The 27376-nt window shown below is 39.9% G+C and overlaps 2 protein-coding genes across 6 annotated transcripts in view; one reads left to right on the forward strand and one right to left on the reverse strand.

Moving 5' to 3' along the window:
• On the reverse strand, window positions 1-9242 carry ACTR6 (actin related protein 6). Of its 2 annotated transcripts, XM_062014994.1 has the most exons (11): window positions 8939-9242; window positions 8235-8352; window positions 6458-6526; window positions 5037-5160; window positions 4116-4251; window positions 3969-4025; window positions 3186-3284; window positions 2927-3005; window positions 2079-2250; window positions 1212-1350; window positions 1-419 (listed from the first exon to the last, which is right to left on the reverse strand). In XM_062014994.1, exons 1-11 carry the CDS (start codon window positions 9004-9006, stop codon window positions 290-292), a joined length of 1191 nt encoding a protein of 396 aa, XP_061870978.1. In that variant the 5' UTR covers window positions 9007-9242; the 3' UTR covers window positions 1-289. The 2 variants fall into 2 exon arrangements, with proteins under 2 accessions (XP_061870978.1, XP_061870985.1); XM_062015001.1 differs by lacking the exon at window positions 6458-6526.
• Window positions 9243-15588: 6346 nt separating this feature from the next.
• The window catches only part of BLTP3B (bridge-like lipid transfer protein family member 3B), a 57929-nt gene continuing 46141 nt past the window's right edge, over window positions 15589-27376 (forward strand). The window contains exons 1-2 of one of the 4 annotated variants that reach the window (XM_062015027.1): window positions 15589-15705; window positions 23415-23561. Coding sequence is in view for 1 of the 4 variants with exons in the window: in XM_062015012.1 (XP_061870996.1) it covers window positions 16104-16147 (44 nt within the window). In the remaining 3 variants the exon portion in view is untranslated. Of the gene's footprint in view, window positions 15706-15756; window positions 16148-23414; window positions 23562-27376 lie in introns of those variants that run through there. The other 3 variants (XM_062015020.1, XM_062015033.1, XM_062015012.1) reach the window with 3 other exon arrangements.

The following is a 27376-nucleotide window of genomic DNA, read 5'->3' on the forward strand; positions in this document are numbered from 1 at the left end:
TAGAAGCATTCAATATTTTTATTGCCTCATGCACTGAGGTTGTCTGTAATAACAATACAACGAAGCTATCCGTAAAAGATGAGAACATAATGAAATGACAATGAACATACTATTTCATAGTATTAAACTTGTAAAACTTTACATTTAAACTCTGAAAATGATTTTTTTCCCCAACCCACTTAAATACAGGAAAGCTAAAACACAATCCTAACTGATAGAAAACGGGTTGTAGTTCAGAGTTCCATTCTTGAGTAAAACAATGAAATAACAACTTATCCGATTATGCTATCTATATATCAAATTTCTCTTCACAGATATTGTGTCCATGTTCTTCGTAATCTTCTCTAGTTACTACCATGTCTTCAAAATCATCATTTTCAGAAATGAGCTTCCCACCTTCCCAAGAATAAGTAATAGGGCTGAAAAATGAACAGAGTTATTGTTATTCTTCTGTAAGCTCATTTAAAATAGAAGTATACACTGATGCTTTCCAAGTCATTTATTTAACCATGCCTATTTAAAAAATACATTTTGGACTGCTAAGTGAAACCATCCAGGTCCAGACAAATTACGAGACACCAATTTTAGCAGGTCTACCTGGCTGTGATTTTTATAAAAAGCAAGTGCCTCTTTGGAGGCAAATGCGAAGAGGGCAGGACACGGAGATATCTTTGGATTTATTCTGCACAGATAATGACTCTTTAACAATATTTTAAAATACTCTTTAATAACACTTTTTTTTAAAAGAGAAGGTGTTTTTTTTGTATGTTCAAGATAAACTTGTTTCAACTGTATACTCTCTCTCTGCAAACATGTTATCCCCCTTCCAAATCCCTGAAGTGACCACATTAATAATTACACATCAGAATTCAGATGCTGAAAATTCTTCTAAGTGAAAGACTATACTCTAATCCTGAGTACTTAGGTATCCGCTTAGCAACAACACAGTCTTCTTTATCTGCTTACTATAAAAACACTCATCCTGAAAAGACTTATTTACTTAACTTTATTAGCCAAAGGGCTGGGCAAGCCGAGGGTCTCTAATTTATTTGGTTTGACTGAAAATACACTCTTCTTGTACAATTTTGCTTCACCTAATATTTAAATTAACCCTTTTACTCATTCTGTCTTTTTAATCTCTAAAAGAAATCCTACTTTGTAAGTTGCTGTGCTAGAAGGACAAAGCTTGTTTTGTACAGTTTAGAACTTACTTTTCAGGAAGAACAACAGAAACATCATAATCAGTTGGAGTAAGACATCGAACTTCAGAATAAACCCTATCTCTGAAGCCTGGAAATAGGGTGTTTCCCCCAGTCAGAACGATGTTCTTGAAGAAATGAGGTTGCATTTCTGTAAAATAAATAAGTAAATCTGCAGAGACTGAATATATATTTAAAGAGTAAAGGTTTTTTCCTCATTTTGTACCACATAATTTAAATAATTTTATTAAGAAATACAAGTGATCAATCACCCTCTGTTCTCAATTTTCAGAATTTGGCTTTGATAATTATGGGGTTTTATATTGTCTATTTAATTGCATGTCAGCCAACACAATTCCCCTTTCAAAAGGGATTTTCAATGATACCATTTCTTTAAGAGTACAAAATAATTGTCTCGATGCTGCTATACTTACATAGCATCATAAAACCAATGACAGTCTTGGTAGTAATGGCTTTAATTACATGTACATCAGCTATAAAATGAAAGCTTCAGTATTACTTCTGAGAAGCACAGCAGTCAGAAAGGTTTTTATACTTTGTTACTGAGTTTGGTCAGTTTCATTTTTCTCTTCTTCCAGTAAAGAAAGATATTTTGGAACACAACTCAAACTAATTTCAAGTATATTCCATCATTGGTGTCAAACACAGACAGGTCATGTTAGAAACAGATGTTAAGAGGAAATATGTCTACTGCAATTAACTAAGAGTAGAAACCAGCTGATGAATCACCACAAAACTGCAATTGCCTAACAGAGAATTGTGCAGACTTCTAGAGGATATGAAACATGCCAGAAGAAAGGGCAGTTCACAACACAACCTCTCCCCACCCCTACTTTTACAAGTACTTTCAGGTTATACCTTCAGGTAAATTTTGAATAGAATAAACAATGGCTTCAGGAATTCCCATCTCTTGAATACCAATATCCGAAGGATGGAAGAGTATTTCTGGAACTGCAAATCTTTCATTTGTTAGACGAAGTATTTGTTCACCGGTTTTGTATTTTCCACTTATCACCATCTCTTCCCTTGGCTAAATTAAAGACATGAATAGTAGCCGCTGCTTAAGAACTGAAGTTACATCCTAGAGTATTCAACTCATGTTTTTAATGTACTGCGAAGGTAAGCAGTATATTCTACAATAAGTTGTATTATCAACAAATCTTTTAATAATAATACTCTGTTAATAAATCTAAAGTGACTTTGCTCTTACACACTGCTGTTTTGACTGAAGCTAAATAAAACAGGGATGCACAAAAGATGTGTGAAAATACTGGGACTGCTTCTGAAACTTTGGCCAACTTGGTAAAATTGTTAAATTGTCTTAATTGGTATGAAGAGTTCAAGCTCTTCTATAAAAGGTTCAGAGTCACATTGGAGTACTTAAAAGAAATTCAGAGACTTAAAAAAAGTATCAAAGCAGAGAGAATGTATCCAACTTTAAAAAAAACTCCAAAAATAACAGTATGGACAGTCTGTATGACAGAGCATAGAAAGCATCAAGTATTAATTAACAGAATATCAAGTACTATGCTGGAAAAACAGTATTAATCTTCATCTCAACTTCCTATGGAAAACCTTACCAATTCATGTATAGCACAGAATGAAGTTACAACAGTGCATTAGAGAGAAGAAAGTCTTTTTAACCTCTCTACTACCTTGTGCAGGGGAACAGTCCAAAAATATTTTGAAAACCACACTTTCATTACCTTACAGAATCCCTTTTTGATTGTGCTGAAGTCTGGCAAAACATAATCTACCATTACAGTATTTTCCTCTCCTTTCAATCTGAAAGAGAATAAAATACATCAGAATAGAGACCAAATTCTAAATCACAGCTATTTCACACTGACAAGTCTTCCTTTGACTTAGCTGGCAAATTTTCTGATTAAGAGTACACAGTTTTATTATTTCAAATAGATTATTCGAAAGTAACAACTTTCCCATTTAGTACCATTGTATACATACTTGGCAATGTCCATGTCCTTGTAGAAGTCTTGAGAAACATAACACACGTCTTCTTTTACTTGGTTAATTACATGTGTTTCATCCATAACATGTAGCTGCCTGTGAAAAATAAGTCAAAAATTTAAGTTTGAGAATAATTAAGTCTTAGCACTACCTGTCCAGTTTTCCACTGGAGACGGGCAACCATGGTTTTCAAATCACAGTAAGCTGCTGTCTCAATATCTAAAGCTTTTACTCAATTTAGAGAAGCATTCCTGGCCTACTGGAGTTTATTGTTTTCCTACAGTTCAATAATCAAAACCATCTACCTGCATTTTTCCAATGTCTTCATATCAAGTACAGCTATAATCCTGCCCATAGCTCTATTAGCAAAGACCTTTACCTACATGAAGCTCCAAATTAAAGGATCCTAACAAAAAGTTGATCCTACTGCATTTTATTTGTGATATTGACAGAATCAGTTAGCAAAACAACTGATGATCTTGCCAAGACATCATAGGAAACAGATAAGGGTCTGTGTAATTGTTAACACACAGGTAACTTCAGCAACTTTAGAAGCACTGGCACTTTAAAAACTAACAGCCCAACTCTTCCAAGATCTTAAATTAATCTTAATTCATCTTGAGCTTAAGCTCAAGATAGCAGCTAGCAGATTATAACAGGCAAAAATTCCCTTCTCCTTTGAACAGCATTTCATCTAAAATTCACAGGGCCAGTAAGAATATCCCCACACTTCTAGATTATTTCATGCCATCTCTCAAGATGATAATCAACATGCTTTACCTGTAAGAGATTATCTCCTTCAGATGGTTGGTTAAGAGTTTTCCTCCAACATTAATCCTATAGAAAAGGAGTGACACAAAGAATTCTGTCATCATTAACTTCAGGCAGAGCAAACAATTCTTCTAGAAAATATATACCAGAGTTTACCGGATGATTGCTTCTTTCTTCTTCTTACTTCTACAGTAAGGTACAATGTGTGTAAAAGAGTATCCACTATCCACAATGATACAGCACAACTCCGATGGATTATCCCGGAAATACCTGTGTGCGCTAAGAGCTCCAGCTGAAATAGAGAACATTTAATTTGTTTTTTCTTTGAACATACACTTTTAAAGCTTACATTGATATAAAAGTGTACTTGCTTCATATTTTACATGCCTTGACAGAATTACAAGGCCTCAACACGTAACGCTACAGCCAACTCATTAATTCACTTCGACAGTGGATAAAATCAAATATTGTCTACACCCCCATTTACTCTTTTCCAGTATTTCCAGTCCAGGTTCTGTTTCCTCTCCTTAACTCCAAGCAGACTTATCACACAATTTATCACACCTATCTAAAGGAGTATCCTATGTCCAGCTATCTTTCAGAAGGGTTGTGATACTATTTACACATTCCCTGTAAGGTACAATACATTTCAACAACATAATGCTGCATTTTATTTGCTAATACAAATCAAACAAAAAACCACCATCCCCCAAAAAAAGAAAAGCTAACAAAGATTTTGTGAAAATTTTTGGTGCTTTCTTAAATGCTATGCTGTTCCAAAAATCCATTTGTTATCTCTGTCATCCTGACTCTCCTCAAATTCCCTTTCATTATATACCATGACAGTCTTAAAGTAATATACGAATATAGCTTGAATTTCAAAAACATGCCAAAACCCCCAGTGTTTGATCCAGCCAGAGTACATATAGGAGCATGTTACCCAAAAGCCAGGGAGGAAATGAAAGTAATTTCTTTACTATCTTTACATATACATGTGTGCATATGTGTGCATGCATGCATGCTTATTTATTTAACTTTCAAAATGTATAAATGCAAACTAGAAGGAGACAGACTCACCATTTACTCTAAGAACAGCTTGAAATTGATATTCTTCAAATAAAATTTCGTTCATGGATTCTTGTATTGAACTGAAGTTAAAATAAGGTTCGGTAATAATAATATTGGTATCTACAAAATCCACCTATGAAAAATATATTAAGATTGGTATTACACGAAACTTAGAAATTAACACTCCATTGCCACATTTTGCAGCAGTGTAAGATCATGTAACTCTAAAAAAAGACATGACTACCACTTGATGGATCTGTTTGTAGAAGATAGGCTTAGAAAGTTTTATGTTTTTTAAAGATTTCATGAACAGTGATAAAACTATCAAATTAATGAGTAAAAATTTAATAGAAGGGAATGTCTTCACACATAATTCCACTCCTGTTATCATCCTTACAAACTGTAATCCAACTTTTTAAAAAGATATCCATAAAGGAACTCTACAATACTATGGCAAGATACTTTAATCCTGTCAACTAAAGAAAGCCTCTTCAACAGCTCAGAACTTGCATCAAAACATCAACTTATCTGATAACTAAAGATAAAGGCCTGTGCAAAGTATAATTAATAATGACACTCTCAGTGACCTCTAATAAGGCCAACAAAAGATTCTGGACTTTACCCATTTACTGATGTCTCAAACTCCTTTAGAGAGGACTGCCGAGGGTTACTTCAATCATAAGTGGATATTGCCTTAAACATATTACCAGTTGTATCTTTCTGTAGTCTTCACTGATAAAAAGAACTAAAATCAGATTCTCCTTGAAACTATAACAAAATTGAATCTAGTTCCAAAACTAAAATGAAAGTTAGGTATCAAAATCCATCACTGTATATTTTAATGTATAGAGACTAAGAGATTTTGAGGCATTACTTTCATTCCTGGTACCATTCTGCCTCCGAGATGTTTCAAAAACAAAAAAGTTTCAGAGTACATAACTTGCTGTTTAGAGAAAACTAAAAAGGAAGGCTCACACTTCTTGTGTACTTGTGAATTATGTATCAGATACTTATATAAATAGAAAATGGTTAGCAGACACGTGTATGTCTTCTGGCCTACTGACCTAGCTCACCACTCTATTTTACATCAACAGTTTCCTGTCCTCTAAATGACATTGTACCTGTTAGTAATTACTTTTGTTTTTCAGTAATTTGAACTCTTCATTATACTGATGTGAATTTCTTAATATCTGTCAACTGAACTCAGTATTATAAATTAATTCTAACTTAAAAAACTTTAACGCTTCTTAAATTCCTTCATCGGAGCTCAAAGAATTTTCTTCACATTGTAAAAAAATAAATCCCTATGATTTCTAATTGAAGGCATTTTCAAAGTTCACCAGTTCTATTTACTATTTTATGTACTTATCTTAATTCTATTGGTCACTATTTAACCGACACAAAATCTGTAATGAAAAAGAGGCTCTTACTTGATACATTTCTTTTCCAAAAAGATAATCCCAAACTTGTCTCTGGACATCCCAATTCACCAAATAACCCTGTAAGAAAAATTCTATTATATAGAAAAGAAAGTCATACTTTGAAAAAACTGCTAGAAATAAAAATGTCAAGTGATTGATAGACTGGTAGTATAAAGAAATTTGAGGCTAACATTGTCTAAAATCACATTTCTATGCTAAAGAGTAAATGCTACAGAGGATAAAAAATGTTATAAATATTCTTCATCAATATGTTAATTACTACGCCACAAAACCAATGTAAATAGTGTTTCCTATATACATTACTTTGCAGAAGCTTGTCAGCCTGACCTCAGTGCTAGGGAAGGCTATGGAGCAGCTCATCTTAGGTGTCATCACACGGCATGTACTGCACAACCTTGTGATCAGGCCCAGTCAGCATGGCATTATGAAAGGCTTGACTGACCTGGTTTCCTTCCATGACAAGATGACCTGCTCATTAGATGAGGCTGTGGATGTTGTTTACCTGGACTTTAGTCTTTGGGGCCATTTCCCACAGTGTTTTCCTGGAGAAACTGTCTGCACATGGCTTGGATGGATGCACTCTTCAAAGGGTAAAAACTGTCTGGATGGCCAGGCTCAGAGAGGACTGGGGAACGGAGTTAACTCCAGCTGGCAGCTGGTCACCAGTGGTGTTCCCCAGGGCTCAGTGCTGGGGCCTGTTCTGTTTAACATCTGTATCAATGATCTGGATGAGGGAATCGAATGAACTCTCAGTAAGTCTGCAGATGACACCAAGTTGGGCAGGAGTGCTGATGTGCTGCAGGGCAGGAAGGCTCTTCAGAGGGCCCTGGCCAGGCTGATTGATGTGCTGAGGCCAATTCTATGAGGTTTAAAAAACCCAAGTGCTGTGTCCTGTACTTGGGCCACAACAACCCCAGACAATGCTACAGAGTCAGGGATGTATTGCTGGATAGTTGTCTGGAGGAAAAGGACCTGGGAGTGTGCTGGTTGACAGATGGCTGAATATTTGCCAGCAGTGTGCCCAGGTGATCAAAAAGGCAATTTGCATCCTGGCTTGTATTAGAAATTGTGTGGCCAGCAGGACTAGGGGAGTGGGCTTGTCCCTTTTTCCCATGGCACTGGAGAGACTGTACCTCGAATACTTTGTTCAGTTTTGGGCCTCTCACTACAAGAGGGACATTGAGGTCCTGAAGCGTGTCACAGAGATGGGCAACGAAGCTGGTAAAAGGTCTGGAGAACAAGCCCTAAGAGGAGCAGCTGAGGGAACTGTAGTTGTTCAGCCTGGAGAAAAGAAGGCTGAGGGGAGCCCTTATCACTCTCTAGAACTACCTGAAAGGAATGTGTAGCCAAGTCAGCAGTCTCCCAAGTAACGAGTGATAAGACAAAAGGAAACGGCTTCAAGTTGCTCTAGAGGAGGTTCTGGTTGGATATTAGGAAAAATGTAATTCACCAAAAGGGTCATCAAGCATTGCAGCTGCCTGCTTAACAAAGAAGTTATGTCATCAAGCCCGTAGGCATTTAAAAGACACATAGGCCATAGACGTGGTACTTAGGAACACAGTTTAGGCATAGATTTGGCAGTGTTATGATTAAGAGTGGACTCCATGACCTTAAAAGTCTTTTCCAACATATATAATTCTATGATCGTTAGGCTTCCCACTGAAGTATCGCATAAAACCCTACAGTTGGGGCATATTGTTTGGAAAGTATTATTTAAAACAGTTTACATTTGGCTATGATGTTAAACTCTGGATATCTTACTTACTTTTTGAAAAGGAAGAATATAAAACAGACCAGAGGGATCTTTAATTTCATCCAGTTGATTTGCTGTAAAGGTTTTCAAGCGTGCAGTCTTTGATCTGAACTGACAGTTGGGAATAACGCTGGAAAAAGATTGAGAATTTTCCTATTCATTAGGGTACGTGACATATTCTTTGTCTTTACACTACCTTCATAAATCGTACGCTTTAGGTGATATTTTTTGGTGCTGTGTTTTGGTTTTAACCCATTTATTTTAACCCATTTATGAATGAAATCTCAAATTTCCAACAGCTCTGGTGCAGATGAGGCACCCTTTGGGAAACCAAACCAAACCCTGCACGCCGCACTGAGTTACCACCACCGCCCGCCCCCGCCGTCAGCACAACACGAGGGGAAGGGGGGCCCCTCCGCCACCCCCCGCCCCTGAAGCGCCTCGAGGGCCGACAGGGGGCGCCGCAACACTCCCGCCGCGCAGCCGGGGGGCGGAGCCCGCACGGCCGCAGGGGCGGGGCCAGACCGGGCGTCTCCGCGGCGCGCGCAGGCGGCTCGCGGCCCGGGGAGGGGCTGAGGGCGAGAGGCGGGGCGGCTGCCCGCGCGCCACGGCGCCGGCCCCGGCACCGGCCCCGGCGGCAGGGCGAGGGCGCCCGGGGGATGCCGGCGGAGCCATCAGGGGACACCCGCCCGTCCCGTCCCGCCACGGGCCCTCACCTGACGTTGGCGTGGCTGTAGCCGATCTTGGCGTTGTAGGCGCCGTTATCCAGCACCAGCGTCGCCATGCTCCCCACGGCGCCACGGCCGCCGCCGTCCCAGTATTGATCCGCCACCGCCGTGGATCTCTATGGTTACCATAGAGCGGAGGAGCAGCGCGCGCGCTGCCTGATGGGACGCAGGAATGCCGCGGCCACCGCTTCCGGCAGCGCACCCGCCTGGGACGCGAGACGCGGGGCCGGTGACGCTCGCCAGGCTGCAGAGCCTATTGGGCGGGCTGCCGTGACCCGGAAGCCCTCGCCAAAGGGCCGGGCGGGCGAGGAGAGGCGGGGTGGCCGCCTACCGCGCCGGCGCCGTTCCGCGTGGCCCCAGTGCGCCTGCGCGGAGCTCCCGCAGCCCGGCTGGGCGCAGTGCTGCCGCCCCGCGGCCGCCGGTTAGCTACGGCCCGCTCACGGTGCGGCTTCAGCCCTGCGGCGGCTGGGGAGAAGGGGCAGCGGTTCGCGCCGCGCTGCGGCCTCCTGGCAGGAGCGCAGCAGGCGCAGGGCGCGTAACTCGAGAGCCCTCTCGGTGTGCATGAGGTTGCAAACCTGCTGCTGAGGGAGCGCCGCGGGTCGCGGTCCTCCCTGGCAGCTCATGGCAGTGACTGCTGACCCACGGGAATCCAGCGCATCGGGGGGACGTGCCAGGCGTGAAAGCAACTGTTGTGTGAGAACTAAGTTCGCAGCACCGGCCTTTCCTTTTTAACTGGTACAAAATTACTTTGGTGATGACATAATTCTGCCGTCATTATTTTACTGTTGTTCTAAGCACTCTGTAAAGGAGGTTGCAGGTGAGGTCAGGTCGGTCTTTCCAGTAATGAATTATAGGACCAGAGGAAATGGCCTTAAATTGCATGAAGGGAGGCTTAGATTTAAGAACTTTTTCACTGAAAGGGTTGTTAGGCACTGCAAGAGTCTGCCTAGTACCTGGTGGGGTCCCCATCCTTTGAGATACTGAAAAGCTGTCTAGATGAGGTGCTTAGGGACATGGTTTAGTGGTGGGCTTGGTAGCCTTATGTTAGAGGTTGGACTTGCTGATCTTAAAGTTCTTTTCCAACCAAAACCATTTTGTGATTCCAAATAGTTTAAAAAAATGTGCTATTTCTATTTGCTGCAATTGACCACTTTTGCTTTACCCAAGTTTGTGTCAAATACTACATGCCTTTTTAGTCACAGAATCATAGAACAGCTCCAGCTGAAAGGGACCTTGAAAGATCATCTGGTCCAACCTTCTGTTGGAAAGAGAGGAGAAAGGATGATCTAGCACCCTGTCCACCTTAAAGACCTCCAGTGATGGGGTCTCCATCACGTATGTCCCTGGGGAGGTTGTTATAGTTGATCACTCTTGCTGTAGAAAAGTTCCTTAAATCAAAAGGAAACCTCTCATGATGCAACTGGAATCTGTTGCACCTTGTCTTCTTGTGAAGAGAGGCTTCCTTTTTTTTTTTTTTTGCCACTCTTTACCACTGGAATACTCTCACAGGGCAGGTTCTCCAGCCCATTGATCTTCATGGCATTAGTTCAGACACTCTCCAGTCTGTCTGCATCTTTTTTTACTTGTGAGGACCAAAATGAGTCACGGTACTCCAGGTGTGGCCTGTCAAAATGCTGAACAGAGTAGGATGATCATGTCTCTATCTCTGCTAGTATTGCTCCATAGATGCAGCTGAAGATCTGATCGGCTTTCCTTGTAGGAGCAAACTGCTGGCTCCCAATGAGCTGGCTGTCACACCCAGCACCCACGTCCCTTTCAGCAAGTCTGCTTCCCCGACACACACGGATCCTAGCCTGTGCTGGGCTCTTGGACTGTGTCCTCTCAGCTGTAGGATCTTTCAGTTGTCTTTCTGTGAATTTTGCTTTATTTATGTGTTTTACTTAGCATCACTAGTACCTTTGTTATGCAATAAAATAGAAAGTGCATTAACAGCTTTCTATCTGCATGTAATTAGCTTTCCCAGAAATGACAGAACTTAAAATGTTATTCTATATGATGACTCCTTACCCTAACAAATACCAAATTTATCTTTCCATGAGCCAGGATGTTCAGCAGGACACTCGGCAATCTGATTTTAGACCAATCCTCTTTACACGCTTGTCAGTATCTTAAGGTCAGCATCCTTAATCCCCGCTCTTTGGTTCTTGAGGAGAGGTCATGGGAATTTCCAAATGCCTGTTTTTCCAGTTCAGGAGCTTCTTGATTTGTTTAAAGAACTTTGTACAGTGTTAATTGTTCTCCTTTTCTCACTGACAGGTACAGTAATAGCAAGTTTTGGTTTTGTAATTAAAACATAAATATGCAAAACATAGAATTGTGATAAATGCTTTAGGTATCCACAACATTACAGAGAAACATAAAATATTACTCTTAAAATCACATATATTTTACTTTATCCTTTCATTAACACTGTAAGTTCTTACAATCATCTAGACACAAAAAAATAATTCTTATAGCTGTTAGTAACATTTGCCTTGTGAAAAGAAAGGTGAAAGCCAGAATTTAAATACTTTTTTTTTTTTTTTTTTTGCTTCTAGATACTAGCTCCAGCTCTATAGGCTTTTATCTGCTCCTTAGAGCTCCAGCTTTATGAGACTGTTACCAATCAATGACTTCAGAATTCAGAGGTTTGGGGTTTTTTTAGGACCTACAGGACAAGTGCCAGACTTTAAATGATTCACTTAGTGGTTGGTAGACAACAAAATTTGCTATATTTACTGTCATTTCTGACCGAGGGCAAATCAGGTCCATAGTTATTGAGTTTGTTTACATATTCACCCACATATTGCAATGACACTTCTGATAATACTTTCTGCTGTTGTGGATAGAGTACCTAATAAAGACAAGGAAATACAACAAGGACGCATAAATAGGACTCTCAAATGTCCACATGGTAGCAAACCTCATACATGGCCCCTTACAAGAACTCTGAATGTTTTGTGATGCTCTTTGATGAATGGTCTGTAGTACTACTTAAGCCTTGCACATCTGCATTTGAAGACAATTTTGCATTATCCATTTGCATTATCCGTATGAAGTCATTCTGATTTCTCATTCTGCAAGTATGAAACAGAGAGCTCACTGAAACAAAATCAGAACTTCTCAGACCACATTTTATTTGTTCTTTTTCCACATTTCCTTCTGCTTTATTTAATGGGAAAACAATACTTTTTGTTAATTCCATGACTTTTGTGTTTCCTTCCAACCCTTAAGATTCTGTGATTCTGTGAAGTTGCTTGGGCTATGGTTGGTTTTAGGGTTTTTTCCTCTTAATTCTAGTTTTCATAGTTGAGGAATCCACATGACCACATGAAAAGTCAAATTCCATCTGCAAATTCTAGACAAAACATGTAGCTGCTTATTTCCTCTGCTCTACTGCAGCGTGCAGCCTCAGAATGATCAAATTGTGCCAACTAATTTGCAGGTTGTTTATACCATCCAAAGAAAGTCATCCTTGAGGAAGAGGTTACTGCATTCTTTGCTCCTGGCATGGGGAAGATGTTACCCTGGGCTTAGGATCTGTAAACTGAACTCCATGTACCTTTATTTATGTGATGGTGAAGGGCAAGCTGGTGGACGAGATGACTGACTGATGGGACACTCCATACATCCTTGAGTCTTCTGTTGAATTGGAACAGTTCACAAATAGGCCCTAGATATTACTTGTATGGAATATAAGCCAAAAATCTCCATTGAGATAATTTTAGTATCTTGCAAGTCAGGTTCTTTCTTGGTGACGTGAGTGCCAGCTGCGTCCTAAGGGAGGGAAGCTAGAAGCTGAGATGGCTACTGTGGCGAGCACAACGGGACCTTGCCAGCCAAGGCCTGTCCCATCACCCTCAGCCAGAAGGAAAGTCAAGCAGGGCTGGGATGGCAGCCCAGAGTCCAGGTCATGTGGCAAGTATGTGATGATGAAGCAGGCCCAAAGTCAAGCACATAAATCAATCTTCAATTCAGGGTCAAGATCAGGTCCACTGGTGTGACCGAGAGACTAGACATAGCCCAGGGATCACCAGGCAGGACCTTGGTGATGAAGCACGTGTGATGTGAAAAGTTGTTGGGTCAGGGTCAAGAGCAGTGGGACCCAGATCAGTGGGACCTATGGCAATTCAAAAGTGATGACTTCCCACTAAAGCTGCCCCTGTTTTTTCTCCCGTGACACAATTTCTTCTCACTGGGTGGGAAGTCATTTTGGTAAATCAAGAGCAAAGAGCCTTGGCTGTTAGATGAAGAAATCCTACATAGCAATGTTTGTAAGTGCAAAGTAGTCAGGAAGGCTAAGCCACTCTTTCCGTTTTGTGGTTATCATGCTAAGGTGACAGCTGATGATACAAGGTTCTTCATAAATGGTTGCTGCCTTCTGTTCAGAGCAGGAGTAGGTCATTGGGACTTTGTATCAAGAACCACATTTACAGAGCAGTGGTCTAATTATCATGAACATGCCAGCAGAAACTCATCTGCTGGAAAACATGCAACTGTGATTTGAAGAATCAGTCCAAAATCATAATGAATGCAGTCTGGAGATATTCTGACATTGATTTGCATCAGACTCTAAAAAGAAGTATCAGATACTCCACTCAAACCAAGGGATAAGCTGGGCTTTTTGTCACGTGCCTTTCTAATTCCCTGGGCTAGGGGAGGACTGGTTTGTGCAATTTCCTCCTTTCCTCCATTAAGTGTGCTCCAGGAAATGGGTGAGAACACTAGATCACAATTCAGATCAATCCTGTCAGACAGGAGTATTGTCAGTGAAGAGTCTCTGGACTTTCCCTTTTCTGCAAGAGATATGCTTGCAGGACACTTGAAAGCGAACACACAACATTGGTCCTGCTTTCCTTACCCCTCATATTTTCTTTCTTGATGAGGAACTGATCCATCATAATGATGAATATTGTTTCTCCAAGATACTGGTAGAATTTTTTTGAGTTGAGAAAACAGAATTTAAAACAAGAATAGAAGTGTTTGTTAGCTTCTTTCACAGCTCATTCCCATTTTATAAATCTCTTTAAAGAATACAATGAGGTCAGTATTACACAACTGATTTTTAAATGTCTGGAAAAATCAATTGAAAACATTCATCTCCTGACCTATTTTCTTCTGTTACTGCTTCATATTTCTGATGTAAAGGTCCTTGGGGTTTTGGTTCATTGCATGTAAATTATTAATCTGTTATGTATATGAGAAGCAAAGCAAATAGTATCTGATGTCTTTCCTCCGCAGCTCTAGAGTATATTACAGAGAAAGCAAATGATCCTTCATCTAGGGGTCACATCTGAAAAGCTTATTAGTTTTATATATTTTTTTCTTTTTCCAGTCAGTACTGCTTTTAGGGTACTCAGTTACCTACCACTGAAATTCTTCAAGGTATCTTTCAGAATAAGGGGCTCACAGAGAAAAGGGTTATTGGATGAACAAAACTAATACACAATATTTTTAACTAATGTGGGGATTTTCTTACAGCATTAGAAGCTATTATCACAAAATTAGACTAACTTGCAGGTTTTATACTTGCCACAGATACCCAGTGAAATGTAAGCACCTGCTGAACAAACTGATTTTACAAATCTGTGGGTTTGAATAATTCCTAAGAAATTCAGCTTAAGGGAAATATTATATATGTGTATATACAGATGAATTTATTGCCATATCATTGCAAGCTTATGTCAGTAAGCTTTTCTTCTTTTTATCTGGCCTTGCTCCTTTTGTGTCGTGCTATAGGAGCAGCAGCGGCAGTGGCTTTCAGCTGGTCCAAGATCAGACTCAAGAGAAGGAGCAGGACAGGGCTTTCTGCCTGAACAACTCTTCCACCTTCCTCCAGAAGAATAGATGGCAGGATCAAATGTGTTGCTTCTGGGGTTGTTGCTTGGCATATCATTTTAGAACAATTTAGGGGATCTCAGGTGGAAACAAATTTGAGGATTGTTTTTTGTAGCTGGAAATTAATATTTCATAGAATCCTAGAATGACAGGGGTTGGAAGGGACCTTTAGAGATCATCTACTGCAACTCCCCTGCCAAAGCAGATACACTTAGATCAGGTCGCACAGGAATGCATCCAGGCAGGTTTTGAAGACCTCCAGAGGAGACTCCACACGGTCCCTGGGCAGCCTGTGCCAGGGCTCCCTCACCTGCACAGTAAAGTAGTTTTTCCTTATGTTTAAATAGAATTTTGTGTTCCAGCTTCATCTCATTACCCCTTGTCCTGTCACTGGATACGATAGAAAAAAATGATGCCCCAACTTCCTGATACCCACCATTTAGATAATTGTAAATATTAATGAGGTTCCCCCTCAGTGTCCTCTAAACAGCCCCAGTTCCCACGGCCTTTCCAGTCAATTTTATGTCTTGAATAAAACGCTGTCCCTTGGGTTCACTTAATACCCGTATGACATGCTGGTATTAAATGAACCTAAGTGACAGCATTTTATCAAAAGAATTCCTGCTACGTACTAGAACCAGGTGTTGGAGGTTTTTGTTGTTGTTGTTACACGTTAACGCCTTTTAGTGGCCCATCAACAAAACTACCAAATGTTATCGGTCACTCAGTGTGCAGGGGGGCGGGCTGGGCGCATGGGGGTGAGGAGGAGGAGGAGGCCGGGCCCACAGGGGGCAAGATCCACAGGCGGCAGCCTGATGGAGCCGAAGGCGGGGACGCACAGACGCTTTCAGAGTTTTGGAGACGGGAAAGCTGGAGAGGGAGGAAAGCTGACGGAGGAGAGCGGAGAAAGGCGGGCGGTAAGGCCTGGGAAGGTCAGAGGCTGAGGGTGCTGCGGGACGACGATCGTCCTGAATAGGAAGTCCCCAACTGCAGCGGGCAGGGCACCTGCAAACGAGCGAGCGCAGGAGGTTCCGCCAGCCCCTCGCCTGCCCGGGGCTGCCGCTCCCCGCGCGGGGCGGTGGCTCCGGGTCCGGCCCTCCCCATTACCGCCCCGCCGCCGCCCCCGACCCCCGTCACTAGGCGATGCTGCAGCCAAGATGGCGGCAGGCGCTGAGTGAGCGTGAGCGGAGGCAGCGGTTCCGCTCCCGCCGGTTCCCCCCGCTTCGGGCAGGGGGAGGGGGAGGCAGAAGCGGAGGGATGAGGCGCGTCCCCGGCCCCAGCTAGTTGTCGTGAGGGGCGCGGGCCGTCAGGCGCCATGGCGGGGATTATCAAGAAGCAGATCCTGAAACATCTCTCCAGGTCAGTAGGGCGCCGTGCCTCGAGTAGGCTGCCAGCTCCGCGCCTCCTTGGGGAGAGCAGTTCCCGGGGCCTGGCGGGGGGCGGAGGGGACCAGGCTTCATTCAGCCCGCGGAGGGTGGAGCTGGGGCCGCCTCCTCGGGGTGACTGTGGGAGGCAGAGCGGGTGGCCGGCGGTGACAGCCGCATACATGGCCCCTAAACCCTCTCACTCGCTGCCCAGCGGCGCAGGGTGTACGCGCAAGCGCTGGCTAGAGGTGGCGGGGTGAGCCTTCTTGGCGCAGAAGGGAGTCACCGAGTGATTCACCGCCGGGCTCCGGTCGCCTCCCCGTCGGACGGACAGTGCCCACCCCCGCCGCACGGCGCCGAACAGAGCTGGCCGGGGGCTGACCAGACGGCGCGTGGGGGGCGTCCCCCTGGAGCAGCCCGTGGCGGCGTGAAGGTGTACGAGGGAAAGCGTGGAAAAGAACGGGGGAGTACTCCAAACACCGTCGTAATTCAGAGGGAGCAGGAGGGTTTACACGAGCCGTCTCATTTCGCTTGCTGGCTGGGGTTGTGGGAGCTCGGTGTGTGTCCTTGCAGCTCTGGTCGAGACATCTGAGTTTTCTCAGTTGCAGGTGAAGCGGGGTAACAAAAGAGATGCGTTCCAGCGCATGCAAAGAAATGAAATAAGTTCGACGTTTTCAGGGTGACTGAAATCGTGTCTAACGTGGCTCGTGGGTTAAAACAAAAACTAACCAACGACGAACCAACCATACTGTAAAATTTTGTAGTGGTCGATGTCCTATGTGTGAAGATGGAGGAGCTACAGAAAGTACATAATCTGGTTGATACAGTTTTAAAAAGCCACATTACACTTCTCCCATTTTATAATGAGAGATAAAAACCTATTGGGTACTTAATCTTTCATGATATCACAGCATTGTTATTCTCGGAGCTTACTGTAATATGTTAAAAAATGTAGCCTGAAATATTGATCTCCTGTTTGCATATTTTTTTTTCAAAATGTTTTATTCTGGTTTTGTGTGGTATTTCTGAAGGGTGTTTATTTTCATCGGTGCTAATAAATAGAGAAAATAAAATGAAATGGCAGATTGTCATTTAACTCATCTGTTGATGATGCAGAAGGAAAACCCAATTCTCCTTCCAAATCATTTGATACCTATCTGCTAAAGAAGTAGTGGAATAAATTTTTCCCTCTATCCTACTCAAGAGTTTTGTAGCTAGGAATGCTGGTGAAGAAATCTTGTCTTCAGGTGAAAATAACTGTGCACTGTGCTAATGGAAATGCGACAGGAAGATGTTGTCAATTTCAAGTCAGTTTCATAAACAGAAGTGTGCATGGAATCACTGGAAGTAACTGACCAATACAGCTCACTTTTTATAGTGCTCTTTGGCAAGCTGTATGGAAAGAGGTGGACTCAAATCTGTGCTACAGGTTAAAGTCTAAAATGTGCCCAGACAAAAATGGTTTTGTCTAGCTCTTCAAATAAACAGCTGAATAGATTAGAATTAAATGCTTTTTAATGTTGATAAATTTGTATTTGCTTTCTTGTGTCTTTTGATATAGTGCTTAGTGAACAAGACTAAGTCAAGTGGTTGTGACAAGCTTCATCATTTAAAAAAAAACCTGACATACATGTAACACTCTGACATTTGCAAATTGAAGTTGAGGCTCGTGATCCACACTATGTTGATATTAGAAGAGTGTTTTTGCTTCCTAAAATAAAGACGGTGTTATTATTAAGCCCTTTATTAATTATGACTGTTATTAATCAGAAGATCAGATAACATATTTTCTTCTTGCAGAACTGGTGCTTCAGTGGTGCAGAAGTTGGTTACACAGGAAAACAGAATTCACGTGACCCGAGCACCTGTACATTTAGTGGCTTTGTAAATTTCAGAGGCTCGTCTTTTCAGTACAAATGATATTTTTCCTATTTATTTCAGGGTTTTCTTTACTATGGTTTATAAATAATGGCTCTACACTGTAGTAAAACAGTGAAGCCTAATATATAAAGAAGTTCCTGTAATAGAGTACCAAAGGACACTTTCACTTTTCCCTGTTACTATATTGGTTTCTGTTCTGCAATTTTCTTAGTGCCTCAAATCTGATGCCTGTATGCCATCACCAGCAAAGCAGGTTTTAGTGTCGGGATTGGAATGTACAGGAAAAGGTCCATATATGATAAAGGAAAAGTGGAATAAAAGACACTGTTATCTTTATTTACTTTCATTTTTGATTATTTTATTTCTCTTCATATTTGAACAAAGCCAATTCTAGGACATACTTAAAAAAACAAATAGAAGGTAGGAACCTGGACCTTCAGTTACAGAGAAGTACTTTCCTTTTTTTTTTTCCCCCACAAATCACAGAATCACAGAGTGTTTGAGATTGAAAGGGCTCTCTGGAGTTCACCTTGTCCAATTCCTCCAACTCATCATCATTTTAGCAATATTTACTGTGACAATTGCTGCAATATCTGTTACTCTTGCATTAGCAATTTTCAGCTTTCTTGCTGTCTAGATATTGTATATGCAAATTTAAAAGCATTACATCATTCAGCAGTGTTGCTTCCATTTAGCATCTTACAGTGCTTCTAAATGAACTGATATGGACAGTGGAGTTGTGAAGGAGCCTTATCATTTGCCATTTGTTAGCTAGGGAACATTTCAACATATGTATAAATCACTAAGACCTCAGAACAAGAAGAGAAGGATAGAACATTTTGGAACAGGTTTGGTATCAAAATGACTTTTTTTTCCTCTGTAAAAGATTTTTCTTATTGCTGTGTTGCAGCTTAAGAACAGTGAAGGGGATAGAGCTTGTTTTCTCAGTTTGTAAAAAACCTGTATCATGTCAGGATCTGAAGATGTGTTTTTGTCTTTCTCACAGTCTTTTAAAGACTTTAAAAATATAAACTGTGTACTCGGTTTTCAACATGTTGTTCTGCAAGGCTCTGGAAGGAAATGAGGAGGGAAGGGAACAAAATACATTTTTTGTTGCTCTTCAGATTGTGTGGTGCTTTGTGTAGGATATGAAACTAAATACCAACTGCTAAGCTGAAGAGATGAACTTGTCATTTGGAGACTTGAATTTTTGTCAGCTCCCTATTGTATTTGATGTGAGTTTTGTGAATGCGGATGGTGCAGTGTCTTAACTTCATAAAATATGTGCCCTAAAATGAAACAAGTATCTGAATAAAATTGTTACCGTTTACAAAGACAGAAATGAGACACTGTGCTAGGAGTCTTCTGTGTAGTGTTGGGATCACTCCCTCTTACAGTCAAGGTCTTCCCCAATGGACTGAAACATTTAATGTATCTTCATATGTACTGTTACATGTTTTCATAGTGAGAGATTTCTTGTCAAACAGCACCCTTTATTGCAAGATTTCCTGTGCGCTGCTCTGCTCTGATAATAGCAAATACCCCTCAGTGTTACTTCTTTTTCCTCTGTTAGACTTTGTAGACAAGAGTGTAAAGCAATAGTGTTAGAGATTTCCAGGAGGGCTCTAGATTGCACTACGTAAGTTCACGCTAGTTTTCTTATTACACTATTTGTGGTTATAAGAGGATCATCTCTGCTATATGGGTTTGAACATTGAGTTGTTCGGATCCAAGATATTGGCAGAGATGGGGTAATACTTACACAGATTTATATCAGGGTTTTTTGCATGTGGATTGTTTTTGTTTTGGATTTTAGTTTCACCGACCAACATTCCTCTTCTAGTTTATAAGCAGTCTGACTGAATCATCTGTGTACGTATCTGCAATATCCATACCTTTCTGTGAAAATGAGTTTTGTTTATCAAAATACATCTAAGAAGCATGGAGAAAAGCTTGCAAAGTTTACCTCTGCGTTTAGTTGCCCCACTGAATATGAAAGTCTTTGTCTCAATTAGATATTAACTCTTTAGGTTTACCAATAGTAGCCCATACTTCAAGTTAAGAACTTATGTTCTTTCTTTGAATCTTGTTTTCTACTTCCACAAATAAAAACACCCCAGTAAGAGGTTTAAAAGTGTTTGATATGGCAGAAACACAAACTGTTTTGAGTTTGTGTAATTTATTAATGTTCTGTGTGAACCTGGACCTTCTTTGCTTTTGCCTACCTGAAGGAATAAATGTGACTATATGAAGATTTCAACAGAAAAATGCAGTAAATTTTGTGACTTTTTTTTTTTTTTTTACTTATAGTTGGGAAAACATTGTAAAAAGACTAGGAAAATAATTATAAAAACTGTTTATCAAAATATCAGGATTCAGCTGATCCTACTATGAACAGTGATTGATCTGTTTGACCAGTGTATCACCCTGCTTCTGTACCAGTTGGGTGAGGGTTGTTGCTACCTCAAGAGATTTGAGGTGACTCCGTTTAGAATCTACCAGTAAAATACTTTTATTAGTCCAAAACCAAATAACTAAAATTGTTTGGATGAATTTTGAAACTTTTACTAGTAGCAAAAGAAGAAGAATTTTTGCATATTTTCAATTTTGTGTATTCCATTTCCATGTTACTTCAGTGTTGTGAAAACTATCCAATTCTTTAAGCCAGACAATGAACACGAAGTGTGTTATTTTCGTCGAATAATCACAAAACAGCTTCTCTCTCAGCTTGTACTGAAGATTTTACAGAGCAAATTCTATGTGACTGACTTTATTGGCTTGTATAGTATTTGGGAAAATTGCAAAACATAAGGGAGATGTATGCAGTCTACGTTGTTCTGAATGAACCTGTGTGGAGTCTGAATGCTTATGGAAAGCTTTAGCACAATTTACATCCTGAATGTTGCACCCAGAGAAAAAAATGGGTCTGAAAAAGGAAAGGTAGCAAAGCAGAACTGTATGAGACAGCAGGAGAGAACAAAGAGAAAGAAGAATTTAAATTTCCGTTATAATCCTGTATTTCTTAAATTCCCTTGTGTTTGAAATTCCATACTTTTATTGAAGTGGAGATTTCACGCCAACAGTTTTGTCTGTGTGAATGTGTTGGTAGTGTTCTGATGAGTATAAAGGAATCAAAAAACACTTTTTTCAATAAAAATAATAAAATTTCACTTTTTTCCTAATAAGAGAAAAGTGAAATGCATTGTATTGCATTTTAAGCTTTTGTAACAGCGTCTTCCAAATGTCCGAAGTGAAATTGCTGTGGTGCTTTAGGAAATTATAAAGATATTTTGGAAATAAATGTGCAATAATGTATTTGTTGGCAGAATTATTAATAATTGCATTTATAAGATTTAATATTAAAACTTGTGTTACATCTCAGAAAGATCTCTTAGGCTTTCAGTGCCATTTGGATTGATAAATCCATAGAGTTTGAATTTTAGTTTTCAGTTTGTTCTACGTTATTTTTGCAAATGTATTATAAAGCTGGATGATCATTCTGCAGACATTTTATTTGTACAATTAAAGTTTTACTGAAGCTTTGTTGAAATCCCCAACTCTTATTTATAGACAATAAAAATAAATGCAATTGTAGAATCCACAGGAATTATTCAGTAGCATTTTACTTGTTTAGTACATGATCATCTTTAAGTGATTCTTAGAATATTTTTACTGGGAAATAAGTTTTGGAGTGAAAATAATGTTGAAGATTACTTTGTGTTCAAGTAGCTGATATGCTAATGTGAAGCATTCTCAGGAAATAGGTTATTTAAGTAAAGCCTGTGAGGAATAAAATTGTGTCTTATGTTCAAGTTATTATGGAGTATGTAAGAATCAAAACAAAGTACACAATGACATTTCTCATGCTGAGGCCTTGGTGTTTTACTAATATCAAAGTATGTACTAAACTTTCGGAGAGTTGCTTCTTAAAGGGTATTTTTACTTTCTACTTTCTTCTACCAGCAGATTGGGTAGAGGAGATTAGATACTTTCCGATGAAATTATGAATGGAATTATAAAGGCTTACCTGAAGTGATATGTTCTCAGTTTTTTTTTCAAATCCTGAAAATACTTGCTAACAAGTAGTAACTTGACATATTTAGGTTTTGACTGCTTGCAGGGCAACTCAGGATTCTCAATCCAGTTGCTCCTGCAGAAGTTCTTCTGTACACCTCTGTAGGGCTGGTGTTAAACCAGGGTAGAGATTTCTTCATTCTCTCCTCTTTTAATGAGAAGAAACAGGAGAGGAAAGTTAGGAAACGAACTTCAACTCAGGCTATGTTTTTTTGTACTTCCAGTCTTCCCTGCATGGATGATATGAGCCTTGTGTGCAGAATGCCCCCAGCACAGATTTTGTGGTAGCTCTGCCATGGAACTTACCATCTAGCTTGAAAATATCTGAACTGTTATTTTGTCAGAGAAGTTGGCTTCACCTGTTACCTGACTCCCAAGGAACCAACCTTGGGATGTAGCTACCCAGGAATCTGGAAGTTACGTGGTTGCTGATTTGGAACAGTTTTGATGTGGTAGTTGCTCATTTTGCTGGGGATCTAGAGACCTGAAAAAAAACTAGGTATCTGTAATTCACTTTCATGATAGATGTCTTAAACTTTGTTCAAGTATCCCCCCAAAACTGCCTACCTAGGGCACTGTCCAAATGCTTAGATTTTATTGTACTCAAAAGGAGTAAAGTGGAGAACTTAATTATATTTAGGCTGAGGTATCTTTTCAAAGTGAAGACAGTTAACCAAAAAAATTTTAATTGCCACATGGTTTGTCAAAGATTCAACTTTTAATTTTTGAGAAGCTTAATATGCTAAAATTCCATAGCCTGCAATAGCAGAATGTCAATTGTATGCAGATCTTTGTATCACCATCCCAAACACAAAAACAAATCTGAAGTCCCATTCCTTTACGTCTATAGAGTCTTGTTTCTTTAGTGTGAATTTTCAATAGGTTGAGACACAGAAGAACTAACATGGGTTGAGAAATATCGGACTAGAGTAAACAAAACTGGAACGTCTCCTATTTCAAAATGAAATAAAAACCTCTTCTGCCGCATCTGAGGAAATACACTTAATGAGTATCTCTGAAATTGTTTTGCTGTATTATATAGACCTTTTCTGCATGACTAAAATTCGCTCCATGTACTGTTCATTTAAACATGGCTGCAGTATTATAGTATCAGAGAGCAAGGGATATTGTCATGGGAGTCTAGCATTTTACAGAAGTCTCTCCTTTTTGGTTCTCTAATGTCATTATGTGTAACAAACTGTTATAACTGCAGTTATCTTCAGCAAAACTCTCTTACATTATTGTATCACTCCTTTTTCCCTTTGAACTTGATCCCTTGTGTGTCCCCTGTGTCCCGTTCCCTGCAGCGATCCCAGCTGGCTGTGGTGGAGATTGGTTTGCTGTGAATATCCTTACTACCAAAATGAGTACCAGAAGCTTCTCAGAAGCCATGGCAACTGACCACTTGCTTTCACCAGGAATAGGGGCCTTTTGTCTGAATACCTTGCCCTCAGGTAACTTCCCCTCTCCCACCTTTGTAGAGTAAATGTAAGAGGTGGTATGCATTTATATATATTTGGGAGTGAAGCAAGCTCTATGAAGTGTTAATTGAGTTTTCTATCCTGTTTGTTTTTGTAACTTACAGTTCTGTAAAAAAATAATTGTTTTCTGTGCAGCTATGGGTGTGGTTTTTTGTTTGTTTTGGTTCATTTGGGGTTAAGTCTTAAATTTGCAAAATTATTTTGTGAAGTAGATCAGCAATCACATCATAAACATAGCTTTATGTGTATTTTCTAAATATAATCTTCTGGGTGTTTCTAAATATCTTTGGGCATTTGACATTTGGGCAATGACATTTGCCATTTATCATTTACACCTACTTTATCTCTTTTTGTAACTTGATGTTTATTACCCCTGTATTAATAGATATTTGAAGGATTGGTCAGCTTTTTCCATAGTTTAAGTAAGAGAATAGCTGTGTTTTTTTAAAAAAATAAATTAGTCCTTATAGTTAATGTCTTATTTAAAAATTTTGCTTTGTTGTGATCATTTAGAAAGGTTACTTACTAATGACACATAAATAAATGATGCAGTTTCCAAAAGGCAGGTATTGTCATGCTTTTACACTGCGCTTTTATTTCTTGATTTTAAATTTCTGAAATGATTTTGCATCAAATGATGCTTCTTTTTTTTGCCTTAGGTACAGAATGTTGTATTTTGAGTGGGATTTAATAGTTATCAAATATAAGCAAATTCTCAAAATGTGAGATGTTATTTTGCTGGCTGCAGTGTGGAAGTTACGTATACCTTGCCACATAGAGTTTAGCATACTGAGGACTTTGTTACCTAGTACACAACATGTGCATTAAGGTCTGTAGCGTATAGGATTGTCATGCTTGAAACAAGTTTTTTGGGTTTGATAATATTGACAATTTTTGTGCTTGTGTAAGTGAAATGTGAAAAAAACATGAAACCAAAAAGCTAATATTTGTCTGTGTGAGGATTTATCATAAATGGAAGAGAAATTGCTTGAACAATATTTTACTTACAAGATGATCATCATTCATGCTGTGTAAGCTCCTCATTTATGCACAATGCTTGGCTATATCTGAGCAGATCTGCTGCATGACACATAATTAGATAATAGCTGTTGATGACAGCAGCTGTTTCAGTTCTGCCTCTACCTAAAAAGCAACTAATACACTTTTTCCAAATAGAAAAAAACCCCTAATTTCCTGTATTATAGAATTGACTAAGTAAAGCTTTATGTACTGTTAAGAGAATTGGTGGAGATACCAGTATTTGAGAAAGTACAGAATGGATCTTAACAGTGTACTAAGATGTCTTTAGGATGTCAGCTGGTGTGGGAGTCCATGCTGAAGTCCTGTCTTGTGATGAAATGGAAGCAAGTATTTTGAAAACATCAGCAAAGCAGATGTACTATTCAGCACTCCACCTCCTAGGATGGGAGAGATAAGGGGGATGGTGTGACACTGCACTAGATGTGTTACACAAGCATGGGCTGGTTGTTGAGTCAGGGTCCTAGTTAGTGATTTTTCTGGGAAAGGAAATCTTTAAACTGTGATAAATCAAAATGCCTGATGAGTGTTGGGTGGTTTGGGTCCTGTATAGTAGATTGAAAAGACCCACCTAAAGCTGTAGGGTTGTAGCTGGTGTTTTGGACTTGTCTAGTGAATTGTTACTTGTGGCGAGCTGAGAGCAGTAGGTCCATGCTGGGTATGCAAATGGGGGAGTGCCCTTTCCTGCTCCAGTGAATTGTCTGGAGAGCACCTTTGGTAGATGCTGCACAACAGATTGTGCAGGTCCTCTCCATGCTGGACATTGAGCAGGCCATGCAGGATTCTCAGTTAGCAACCAAATACACACCTGACAACTCTGCAGAAATTCAAGGTGTGGTTAAACAGAGTATGCAGGTATTCATGTGAGGTGGACACACTACCTATGGGTAAAGGGGTGATACCCTTCTCCTGTATAAAATGGTGCTACAGGGTGTAAGAAGGTGCCAGTGAGGTATCACAGCGAGTGAGGCATGTGCTTGAAAAGCCTGATGACAGCTGTAGCTGCTGCAGTTAGTATTGCCATTTAGAACTCCCCTGTGATTCTCTGTAGCTTGCAGAGTGAGGGAATGGTAGATCTCATAGTTCATCTACTGATAAGGGCTTTTTGGGGGAAAACTGCGTGGTATTTGGGAATCGAGGCAGGATACAACATTGCTGATACAGATGACTTGTGGATAAAAGCTAGAGAATAGCTTCTCGAACCACCAAAGTTATGTTTACTGGGCACCAGCCTACAGGTTACTCACTGTCTACTGGCAATGAAGGTGCAATTTTACAGTGCTATCTTCTGGTGCAGACTAGGAGAGTGCCATTGTTTGTGGGAGGGTTTTTTTTTTCCCCAGAAATATCGAAACATCCTCACGAGTGTTTATTTTCAACTTAATGCACTGTGACAATAAGAACTTAAGTGTGTATGTGTCAGTGTGCCTGGTTAATCCTGTGTTATAGGCATAAAACCTACCGTAAGTGCCTTAATTTAATTTTTATTTTTCTGAATTCTTTTAAGCTTTTGATTTTGATACTGTTTTTCATCCTGATATTTTCATGGTTATTAAAAATGTTCTGCAATGAGCATTTCCTTTTACTGGCTTTAAATGTGTTCTTTTTTAGTTTTGTGAGTGTTTTTATTCTTATGAAGATAAATGAGCATCCAATTAACTTTTTGTGCAGCTTTTATTACTTAATCATTAATGTTTTTGATTATCCTCTTGGTTTCTAAACTAGTTTGAAGATTTTCAGGAATGGATTTGGTGTCCAAGATGAGGGCATGCCATTTTCTTTTGTGATGGTGTTTAATACTACTTACAATTAATTTTTTAAACATAGAAGTACTTTAACCTTCATGTATCCCAGGCAGTTTTGTATCGATTGTCTCTTACCTTCCAGCTTTATTTCCTAAAAATACATATTTCACTTACAATTAATGGGAAATACTGGATTCTATCTTCAAGTGTTTATTAGCTTGCATCATTGATGAATCAGCTGTTGCTGCAGAACCATTTGCCGAAGTCTTGGGTTCCCCAGGTCAGCTTTCTGTGGACTTTATGAATCTGACTTGATTCAGTGTTACCTATCAACTTTTAAACATTTTAACTCAGCCTGTGGATCTGAAAGTAATTTACTTCAAATCTTACATATGCCATAGTTAATAGTTTCTTACTGAGTGAAGTACTACTTTACCACATTGCATTAAAATTAGAACATCCCTAAGAGAGCCAGGATTCACTCAAAGGTTTCTGTTACCTTGCAGTTCACCAACATTTTGTAGGGCATCACGAAATATACTCATGCCTTTGGATTTCTGTGTATCCTTTGGACATACTAAGATATTGTTGATCTTCTAACCAATTTCTACTAACCTTAAGCCCTTAGTATATAGTTAGTTTTTGTAGCAACTTTTGTGATGCTTTTTGGTGGAAGATTTTTTTTAAACACCTATAGATATCAGTTGCCAAGAGATATCATTAGTACCTTACTGTTTCAATACAGGTCAATCACTCGTTGCATCTGTAAAGTCTGTCATTAGTCTGTCTGTCATTCTTTATCTAAGTCTTTCATCCTGTATGTTTGTAGTTTGTCCTTTTCTTTCTCTTCTCTCATACCTGGAACAAGAAGGGAACGCTATTAAGAGCTCTTCTATATGTCATTATATTTAATGTTAGTGTATGTGGAGTTGTTTTTTAATCTAGGAAGTCTGTCTTTTTCTCATCTAGGGCTTGCTGTCATCCAAATAGATCTAATTGTCTTGA

This window comes from Colius striatus, chromosome 1 (assembly GCF_028858725.1).
Source record: "Colius striatus isolate bColStr4 chromosome 1, bColStr4.1.hap1, whole genome shotgun sequence".
Classification (NCBI taxonomy): domain Eukaryota; kingdom Metazoa; phylum Chordata; class Aves; order Coliiformes; family Coliidae; genus Colius; species Colius striatus.